The 11,144-nt window shown below is 27.1% G+C and overlaps 2 protein-coding genes across 3 annotated transcripts; both read left to right on the top strand.

Moving 5' to 3' along the window:
- The first annotated feature begins 173 nt into the window (after positions 1-173).
- Positions 174-3,138, top strand: LOC145189014 (methyltransferase HEMK2-like). 2 transcript variants are annotated; one of them, XM_090088152.1, is made up of 7 exons: positions 174-380; positions 1,705-1,791; positions 2,103-2,193; positions 2,329-2,412; positions 2,529-2,582; positions 2,715-2,802; positions 2,885-3,138. In XM_090088152.1, exons 1-7 carry the CDS (start codon positions 253-255, stop codon positions 2,992-2,994), a joined length of 642 nt encoding a protein of 213 aa, XP_089944278.1. In that variant the 5' UTR covers positions 174-252; the 3' UTR covers positions 2,995-3,138. The 2 variants fall into 2 exon arrangements, with proteins under 2 accessions (XP_089944278.1, XP_089944279.1); XM_090088153.1 differs by having other exon boundaries at positions 193-380; positions 1,617-1,791.
- Positions 3,139-3,283: 145 nt separating this feature from the next.
- Positions 3,284-10,977, top strand: LOC145189494 (uncharacterized). Its single transcript, XM_090088150.1, has 11 exons — positions 3,284-3,442; positions 3,597-3,733; positions 3,927-3,975; positions 4,275-4,405; positions 4,534-4,821; positions 5,161-5,301; positions 5,579-5,612; positions 5,723-5,883; positions 8,753-8,836; positions 9,559-9,747; positions 10,451-10,977. The coding sequence occupies exons 1-11, from the start codon at positions 3,355-3,357 to the stop codon at positions 10,625-10,627; spliced, it is 1,479 nt and encodes a 492-aa protein (XP_089944276.1). The 5' UTR covers positions 3,284-3,354; the 3' UTR covers positions 10,628-10,977.
- The last annotated feature ends 167 nt before the right edge of the window (positions 10,978-11,144 follow it).

Below are 11,144 nucleotides of genomic sequence, written 5' to 3'. Positions count from 1 at the left end.
TATGGCGATTGAAAAGCACTTTATTGGTACAGTAGCTTTTATGTATTTTTTACAGAGAAAAACACACAGATCCTAAAAGAAAAAAATTACTTGTATGGATTGCAAAACAGATGCAAGCTATACAAGTAAATTTGTTGCTTTTGGGATGTGTGTATTTTTCTCTGTCAGAGAGTATTATTATGTCTTTTTATATATTAGATTCATTTAAACAGTTAGATAATGTACTAATTTAAGCTTCAATGAACTTTTGGTATGCTACCAACACCACTTTATTCTCATATGAGTGATGAAGATTTTGCAAATATTTATGAGCCTTCTGAAGATAGTTTTTTGTTAATTGATGCTCTTGAAAAAGAACAGCTGATCATTCAAAATCAAAAGTAAGCTTTTATTTTTTAGTTTAGAGGTAGAAATTAAAGTTACAAAAAGGGTTAGAACTAGACAATACATGGTGAACCAATATTTATGTCAAGTTACTATTTTTCTTATTGTGCTTTATTCCTATTTTTATTGTATTAAAAGATTAATTAGTGATAAAGTGATAACAGAAAACTTTTAGTTATAGATGTTGTTGCCTTGTTATGACAGTTTCTAAAAAAAAATTTTTTTTCATATACATATATATATATATATATATATATATATATATATATATATATATATATATATATATATATATATATATATATATATATATATATATATATATATAAAGATAAGGTTAAATTTTGTATTTTAATCAAACATACTTAAAAAGGTGCTATAAAATAAGCAGAGAAATAAAGTAGAATTAAGAAACTTTTTGGTTATTAGGGTACAATTTCATTATTTTGAAAACTCCTCTATTTTCATCAAATTTTGAAATTTTATACATTTTACATAGTAGTTAAAGCTACTATAGTTATATATTATAAAATATGGTATGTATGTATATATGTGTGTCTGCTTTTTTTTTTGACTTTAATTGCTTCTAAACTTTTTGTTAATAAGTTTAAGAAAAATGTTGTTTTCATTTTAACAATTGCACAAAAACAAAAATTCTAGTTAGTAAAAAAAAAACATCTTCACTTATACATTTATATAATAGTAAACTAATCTTTTCAGTTAAAAATGCTTGACTTGTACACCAGGTTGACTTATACATCAGTTAAATGGGATCTTTTTCCATTGCAGTTTTGATAAAAATTAGTAGTTTATGAAGCAAATTTCTTTTGTATAACAAAATTTATAAAAATTTATTTAAGTTGCTGCAGGAAACTCTAGATAAGGTTAGGTAAATGATATTTGTTTGAGAAACATTTTAACTTCGTTTTTTTCTCTATTTCATTTTCGTAACCTTCTCTTTTAAAAAAACAAAATATTTATAATTTAATTCATAATTTATTTGATTGTAAGTTATTGAATTATAAACATAAACAGCATATAAAATCATTAAAATACTTCTGAAATATAATAAATAAACTGAAATAAATACTACTAAAATAAAATAAAAGAATTAGATATAAGATATAGTTTCTTTTTTAAAAGGTGTATTTCCTTTTGATATATCAAAATTAAACTGTGAAGTATGAAGAACTGAGTGAAATGTTATTCTTTAATAGTTATGTTTTTAATAGTTCATGTTACTTGGTTTAAAGTTATGCCAACTTTAATGCTATCACTCCTAAAGAAAGAAAATTGAATGAATAATTTGTACTTTCTAAGGCCATTGATATGTCTTGAAGTTGGACCTGGTTCAGGAGTTATTATAACATTCCTTGCTAAAGTTATTCACAACAAAGCTTTTTACATGTAAGTTTTTATACTTCAACCTATACTTTTAGTTTTATAAAGATTCTGAATTTTGCTATTCTTTTTTAGGCAAAAAATATCTTGAATTTAAAAGGTTTGAACAAATACTTTTGATTTACAAGAAAATCAAGAAGTGTCCCAAAGCTAAAAGCATTTAAATATATAAAATGAAACATATGTATATATATGTATATATATATATATATATATATATATATATATATATATATATATATATATATATATATATATATATATATATATATATATATATATATATATATATATATATATATATGCTTGAAATCTAGAGCAACAGATATCAACTTGAATGCAAATATTTGTACAAAGAAGACTGGACATGAAAATGGGGTTCTTGTTGAAACATGGTGTGATAACTTAGTAAGGCTTCTTTTTAAACAAATTTATGTTAAAGTAACTTAAATAAATTATAGCAATTATGCAATATAGATTAGCTGCCTAGTCGATTATGCATATATTTATAACTTGTGTTTATTACTGTATATTTATAAGTAGGGCTCTGGTATGATGGAGCGTTTGAAAGGTAGTGTTGATATCTTGCTGTTTAATCCACCATATGTTGTAACATCCTCTGAGGAAGTAAGCTTCATACAACAAAGTTATCTAAATTTTTATATCTAAGTTGACTTTTGAAGGTTGTTTTCTTTATTTTAATAATGATTAATATATGAACAACTTTTTATTACTTATTTTAGATAGGAAAATGTGATATAAGTGCTGCTTGGGCTGGGGGGGAAAATGGAAGAGAGGCAAGCTTTACTAGTTTTAAAATATTAGAATTTTAGATAAAAATAGTGCAGTTTTTTTCTGTTACATAGTTATTTGACTTAAAAATGGAAAATTGTTTTTTAGGTACATTTTTTTATTATTTGTTTATTTAGGTAATAGACAAATTTTTGCCTCATGCTGCTGTCCTTCTATCACCAACTGGATTTTTTTACATTTTGCTCATTAAGGAAAATAAACCAAGTAAGAGTTAATTTTGTATTAATTTTATTTCAATTTATTTTAAAAAATCACATGATGATAACCATGTAATGAATTTATTTAGGAGAAATCATTTCCTTTATGCTTGATTTTGGTTTCCATGGTGAAGTGGTTATTGAGAGAAAATCTGGTCCTGAGAACCTGCTTGTTTTGAAATTTTCAAGAGTTATTTGAAGATTTAATAATGTTAGAAAGAATATACTAAAAATGCTATTAAAACAAAGAGAATTTAGATTTCATATTTACATAAAATTTGTATTTTTTTTAGTTATCAAACACTTTTTATTTCTGTTGGTTATTTTTACTATGCTCAATTTAAATATTTATTTTCTTTTTTTTTTTATGTAGTGTATTCTATGTTGGTTTCTTCCTTTTTTTTTTTAGTATAGATTTTTTGTGTCCGTATTTTTCATGTTGTTTTTTGTTGTTATTGTTGTTATGTTCTTAACTGCGATAATGAATGAATCGTTTTTAAGTATGCACTCTTTTAAAAAATCTAGACTCACATGAAAAGGTATTGTTTAATAAGATATAATGTCATTGGATCGTAAAAAAAATGTGCCTAAGGTTTATCATGAGGACCAAGCTTCTTCTATTTTAACTCATGATCTATGTTACTCAGGTATTTATTCAAATAAGTAAAATACTATCAAAGTTTTACATTTTGAATTTAGTTATCATTTGAGTTTATTTTTGATTTTAAGTTGAGTTGCTTTTGATTTTAAGATTTTTTTCTTTTTTACAATCTAATGGTAACCTTTTTATCTTATATTTAGTAGACAACCTTTCTGCTTCAATATTTGACATATTTAAAGAAGATAATGATGTTGCACCAACATATCAATCTGCAGATCAGTCATTAGGTCTTGTTCAACCACCATCTCCCAATTTTGTGGATCCATTTGGTAGTGAGGTATCTTTTTTAAATAGTTTCAAAAAATTTTTTACTTTTTTTTTTATTTTACTTATATTCAATGAAAGACAAAAATTATTTTGCACAAATGACAAGTAATAAAAATATGTCTTGAACATTATTTTTGATTCAGTGAACATCATTTTTATGCTACAATTTTTTTAATTTATTTATATTTATTTGTTTTTTTTAGATTCTAATTGGGTATAAATCACATTCTATGCCTTATTTACAACAAAATGGTAAGTGTTTTTTTCTTTTGGCCACCTAATTGTAGCTTCTGTCATAATTCTAGGAAGAACTTGACAAACTTCAAGTTAGCACTAAATCTCACTATTATCAGATTAACACCTTAAAATTTCCAAACCAATTAAAATATTTTTTTGTATACATTTTAAGTTAGTATTTTTTAGTTTCAAGCTTAACAGTTTTGTTTAAACATATTTTTGTAATATTCATTTTGTCTGAATAAAATTTGTTTTTATTTACTAAGAGTTATAGTTATTTAATTGATCTCTTTTTTTTTTATCAAATTATTTAGGTTCTACACAATCTCGTAAAAAAACCTCTGAAGCTAGTTCTTTATTTGATAGCACAATGCAAGTCAAGTTGCAAAATCAGCTTATTTATCTAAAAGAAAAGCTTGATCAAAGTGAAGAAAATGTAAAGCAGGTTTGTAATTTAGTGTTAAGAAAAATCAGCTGTGTACTTGATACATGTATCTTTTATTTAAAATGATTTCAAATTGCTTCAAATACATGCATGTTAACCAGAAAACAAATTTTAAATTTTAATTTTAGCTCCTTTCAGCTAAAAACACTCTGGAAGAGCAATGTAAGCAGATGAATCAAAAATATGCTGCTGCTTTAAAAGAAAATCACCAGGTGAAGGCTGAACTTAATAAAACCATTTCAAGTAAAGATAAAGAAATTATTCAAAAAGAAGAAACTATTTCAAAATTGAAAAAAAAACTATCAGATTGTTTTAATAATCTTGAAGATAAATCAGTTCCACCTTCTGGAGCATCTTCAAAGAAGCAAAATGAACAAAACCAGGAGCACATTGAAAGTCGTCACTATCATGACCAGGTACATTTACATTTTTTTAGACACTAATTAATCTGGTTCCTAGTAGTAGCTTAAACTCTCTCTTTTTTTTTTTTTTTTTTTTTTTTGCAAATTAAAAAAGTAGTTTTTAAGAGATTTACAAAAATCTTGATTATACTAACTATGGGCTTTTTTAAATATACTACTGAAGCTAATACAGTTAACCACTAACAAATTTGTGCTGGAATCTACATTTGAGTGAGCATATTATTTCTGACAACCACTGCTGAAATTAGACTAAATTGCTATACTAGATATTGTAGAGGAAGTAATCTATATAAAATTGTTTTTTGTACATAACACTTTCAATATTGTCTTTAGACAATGCTTTTACAAGAATTATCTGTTTTAAAAGAAAATTGTCAGTATTTAACAAAAGCTTTATGGGAGCATGGACAGTGTAAGATGATCTTAGAAAAAGAGGTTCAAAAACTTAAACTTCACGCAAATGCAGTAAGAGAGGTAAATGACTTTGTTGTTATATAAATAAAAATAGAACTTGTAAACACATTTTTTTTTACAACCATAATTTTTAGACTCTTATAACTTAAGAGCAATTATTTTTTGTTAATAGATTTTTTTGTAATTACATAATGTTTGGTTTGTATAAACACTAAGATGTATTTTTATGTAAATATTTGCACATAAACCATTGAACCATTTGTGGAGTTAAATTTTGAGGGAAGACTTGTTACATAAGTGGAATTAAAGTGGAATAAAATAATTTTTTATGTTATAGATTCCTGCAACAAATGTTAAAGAAACTGCTAATGGTAATATTTTTTTAAACTGATGGTGATGACAATGACAACGATGATGATGTGTTATTTTCATTTATCCGTTTTACTGTCTATTATTAAGACTCTAAATGATCCTTTTTTAGTTACTAAAAATGACATGGATTTATTGCGTCAACAGCTGGAAATATATGTAGAAGATTTCAATGCAGAAAAAACTGAAAAAGAAAAACTTGCTCTAGAAAACCACACCCTCAGGAAGCAAATATCTTTCCTAACTGAAGAAAAAGAACCATTAATGAGACAGGTCAGAAAAAATTAAGATCAATAAATTTTACTTAACTATTATTGTTGCTGTTGTTGTTGTTGTTGTTGTTGTTATTTCTTATTATTATTAATTATCATCATTAACTATACTTTTTTTGATAATAAATATCGATATATTTTTTCCAAACATGTTATGATCATATCCTAATCACATTAAATATGGTTAGATTAGTTGTGATGCCTAATAAATACTAACCTATCCATTTTTATCGTTATTCTGTACAGCAATAGTTTTACTTTTTAAATTTACCTTTAAAATGATTGGTAGGGTGGGTTATTTTTCAAAAGTTTTTGAGTTGAGGTTCAGCTGGCCATTTTTATGCCTTGACCATATGCCACTGATAACTGATTCTCTTTATTTTAACATTGAATATTTAGTCAGGTAATTTAAACCTCAAAATATTAGTTTTATTTGAAATATAGTTTTATGAATAGTTTGTAACTTTTATGGTACTGTTCCAATCATCAAAAAACCAGTCTAAGTTGATTCACCGTCCCAAAATACTCTTAGTTGCTCTCTCATTATGTAAAATTGGACCAAAAATGATGGTTTTGTGCATTTTTGTTTTTGTTAATTTTATAAAATACATCATTGACAAACAGTAATATGTTCACTTAAAATGCTTATGACAAATTTTTAGCAAATCTTTTTTTGAGTGGCACACAAGTATTAGTTCTCTCTGAGCTATTGTAATGCTTATGAACCTGTCTCTTTTCTTAGCTCCATACGCTACTATTAAAGCCCTTTTAATCTTACTCGCAATGTGTTGAATAAATTGACCTCGGACAGGGAAATCTTGTGCAATTATTGGATTGTTAAGAAGTTTTATTATGTCTTGTTTCTCTAAGCAACAAGTAAAAATTGATTCACTGGTATGCTCAGTTTTCCAGTGGACTAGATCTGACTTTTTGCTTTATTTTTGGCATTCTTCTTTTTTTACATTTTCTGTCTCCAATGTCGTTATGTTTTCTGATTTTGAGAATTTTCTGTGCTGCAAATCTTCTTCATCAGAACTACATAGAATTGTCTAAAGAATGCTTTCACTGTGTACATTTAAGGCAGAGAAGCATACATGCACAAGCTTGTTCAGGTTTCTTACCAGGGCTCCCTGTTTAAGGATATATAGTGGACCTTTGAATCCAGCTGTGTTTGGTCTATAAAGATATATTTTTTAGCTTATATACATATAGTATACTTTTAAATGTATGTTATACATTTTTATAAAAGTGTGTTTATAAGTTTGTATTTTTATGCTAAACTAAGTAAATTACCTTAACTTCAAACCACATGACAGAATGAGCTCCCATGATGAACTGCTAACAACTTTAGGTTCTTGAAATCCTGTCCCTCTAATTCATGCTCAGATAAAATATGTTCCACAAGGATTGAATCTCCTTTCTCCCTCTAGATTATTTACAAAGTGAAATAAATACTTCCCACCAGACTCATAATAAATACAATAATAATCTTCTAAGATCTCCCTTTGGTGTGGCTAACCATCTTCACTATATACATTGATTTATACATTGTATATCATCATCCTTGATTTCTTTATTATGCTTTTCTTTACAGGTTTTCATTACTCTTTGCTTTGATCTCTCAATTCTCTTATGATGCAAAGCCAGGCCTGTATCAGGAACATTCTTGATAAAAACCTGCATCCTTGGCTGCTTTTAATGCTTCAGTGCCTATTCATGCAGGTGTTCTGTTATTTACACCAAATCTTAATGCTGACAAACTTATATGATCTACATTTAGGTCTTTAGTTTAGATTTTTTTTTGTATGTTTGGTGAATAATTATTGTATTTATCATTGTCAACATAATCCAACTCTAACTGTATCTCATGAGATGCTACAACTGAGGCCCGTACACTCTCAAATCTAACTTACTTTGATTTATTTTACTTTCTTTCTCTATATCATTTCTGTCATGTAGCCTCTTTTTTATTAACTGGTCCTATTTGCATTTCACTTTTAAAACCAATTTTGATTGCAGCCATTACAGCTTGATTCTTTACAGGATATGATTGGACATTAGCACCTTGTTATCTCAAGCAATTTATCTAAAATTTCATGATCAGAAACTTGTTTTAAAGTTCCCCTACCTAATGACATTACATGATTTCTTCCAAAATTTACAATTCTGTCACTTTTATCCGAGATAATTATAAGTGGACAAGTTTTCTGCCATAAATCATTCACTGAGACCCAGTCTTTCTCAGAGGTTTCCCTCAAATTATTGTCATTTTCTTCAATCTTTCTAAGAAAATAATTATAAGCCATGCTTTATTTTTTTATATGCTTATTTATTTTGATTAACATTAACAAAAATACTACAGAACAACATGTCATACATTAAAGATGATCAGGTTAGTAAAAGTTTCAAAGCTGTTTTTTATGTAAAACAATATATTTTAGATAAGACTAATATTTTGGGGCTCAAAATTCTTTGCCTTAACATTCAATGTTAAAATAAAGAGAATCAGTTATCATATGGTCAGTAGCATAAGAAAAATGTCCAGCCAAACCTCAACTCAAAACTTTTTGAAAAATGACCCACCATAATGATCAGTAACTGATTGAAACACATCAGGAAAATTTTACTTTTATTTTTTAAGTCAACTGGTGCTTATAGAAAAGTTTAACATTACATTATTGCTATTATAATTATTGTTACAATACCTTTTTTAATTACTATTTGCTATAGTTAATTATTGGGTCATTTTTTTATTGAAGACTTTTTTTTTATTTTTTATTTGTTGATCAGCTTTTAATAAGTTTGTCAATTCTTCAATATAAAAGTTGAAATAAATTTTAAAAAATTTTTAAAGGTCAAAATCTATTTAGCTTCAGTATTATGAAGAAGATTTTCGAAAAGAGCGTGACAAGCGTATTGAACTTTTACGAAAAACCACCCCTACGCCTGTTGAGGTAGTATTTCATTTTTAATTTTGATTAGTCATATTTGTGAACATTTGATGTATGAATTAATGGTTGTTTTTTTTTCTTGATACGCTTTTTATAAAGTGCATCAAGATGATTGATTTTGATGCCTCCTGGAGCAAAATAAACTTTTGAAAGTTAGAAAATGCTTGAAATTAGGCAGTTGTACAGACAAAACTGTATTTTTTGTATCAAAATTATTTTAACAGATTTCTTATTAGAATTGTATAATTTTAAAATAAAAACCGTAAAAAATTAATTTAAAGTGCCTATCTATTTATTGCTGAAGCGTTAAAATCTATATAAAGAATAATTTTAAAAAGTTTTGTTAAAAATTGATTTTATTCAACAGGAGAAAACTCTTTTTATTGATGAAACAGTTTTTTTTTGTAGGATAAAATAAGTGGCTCAGATGTCCATAAAAAGACTTTTAATATCATCGATACAACAATAGTTCCATTCTTGAAACCTTTAGTGAATAATGTTTCCCATAACCCTTTGTATTCTTTTACTTTGAGCTTCTTCAACTTCTTGGCTTAAGAGGAAAGTTGTAAATATCAAAATCATGAAAGTGTTTGATGAAAATTTGTTTCATGAAAATGTTTCATGAAAAGTTGTAGAATTTGGCAACTGTTAAGTCAAGCTATTTGTTGAATATTTTTTGTCTTAATGGTTTGCACAAGATTTTATTGATCTTACCTTATTTTTAGCATTCAAGCGTACATTCATCATTTTCGTTAAGTCCTGCATACACTGACAGTGAAGCTCAGCGAAAATGGAAAGAATACTGCTGTCTTGTTGTTGAAAAGGAATCCATTGTGGACCGAATCAACGAGCTTGAGAATCAAGGAATAACTCGTTATAATGGACGAACTTTTGATCAGAGTTCTATTTACTCAGTACGTCATCACTTTCTCCAAGCTTAATTAAAGTCGTCGTAACAAGTTTCCATGACGACTAAGTTTATTTTAGTTTTTAATCAATCTTTTTATTTCAACGATTTTCTAGTTATACCGTGTGCGATTGAGAACTTGACCTAAATTTACATTTTGAAAATTTGTATGATTTTTATTCTAATCTTTCCAATTTTTCTTTAATGGCAGTAGACAAAATAAAAAATTAGTAAATACAAATAATTTGAAGATGTCAAAGTCACTAATTATTACTCAAACAAAAGAGAGGGCATTTTGATTCACCCATATTTGCCAGTTCTAAGCATTATGTTGCAGTTGAAGGTCTCCCGAATAGGCCTTGAGCATGTCAAACGAGAGCTTATCTTGTTACCAGAAGCAACCGCCATATCAAAAGAAACGCTGTCATGTTAATAACAGACGTGACCAATTATCTTATTGTAGGTGATCCACAATGTTCTTACCCGGAATTGAGACTTTGAATATGATTTAGGGCGGTTACCTTGATAAATGCCTTTAAAATATTTCTATTTCCAACTTTTGATATTCGTTTTTTTTATAATCGTAAAGTGAATAAAATTGCATTATCAGAAAATTTGTTTTGTAGTGTAGAGGAAATTCTCAATCGCATACGGTACTTAGTGAAAACTGTCTTTATGTTTGAATTTTTCTATTTCTTTTTTCTCTTAAGAACCATTCTCATCGCAGTCGACCTTCAGCTACAACCCCTCCTCCTCAGCAAAAGACTTTCCAACGAAGTTCAGATAATTATAACAGAACGGAAATCGATTGGCCAAATAATGCTTTTAGAAATCGAATGGGATCGGAATCAAGCTTTGACCCCAGCTGTCATCATTATCGCCCTTAGTTTGTTGGATTTAATTTATTTTTAAATTATTATAATAAAAAGAGTTCGATATGAAAGCTCGCCTAAAAAAAAAGTAAAATATTATCTTTAAAATTATTTTCGCCATTCTTTTGTAGCAAAGTGAGTTTTTATTTTCTGATTTTTATTTTTATGTAAATTTCTGATATTTTATCATGTAATATAGTTTAAGTTTTATTTTTTTAATGGCAATTATTTTATGGGCCTATTTCTTTGGCTAATCAAAAGGTTTTCTTTTGTAATCATTTATCAAACGATTTATGCTATATATTTTTTACCTCGTTGATATGGCAAGTGTGTATCAATCAAAAGAACATTTAGGACTCTAAAAAGTTTTACATCCATTTTATCTGCAAACATGTTTGCCTTACTTGGCCAAGACTGAGAAGTGAAAGCCTTAGAAAAAGTATAGGATAAGCCATAAGATTAGGAATAGTAAAAATATTTTCGGATGGATGCCCAGAGAAAATTAATGACTCACGTAGGTGAAAAAGCTTTA

This window comes from Hydra viridissima, unplaced genomic scaffold (genome assembly GCF_058129835.1).
Source record: "Hydra viridissima isolate aposymbiotic clone 2 unplaced genomic scaffold, HvirCarnegie_v1 scaffold_5, whole genome shotgun sequence".
NCBI classification, from domain to species: domain Eukaryota; kingdom Metazoa; phylum Cnidaria; class Hydrozoa; order Anthoathecata; family Hydridae; genus Hydra; species Hydra viridissima.
Note: the sequence above shows the minus strand (reverse complement) of the source record. Positions and strands in the feature narration are given on the sequence as shown.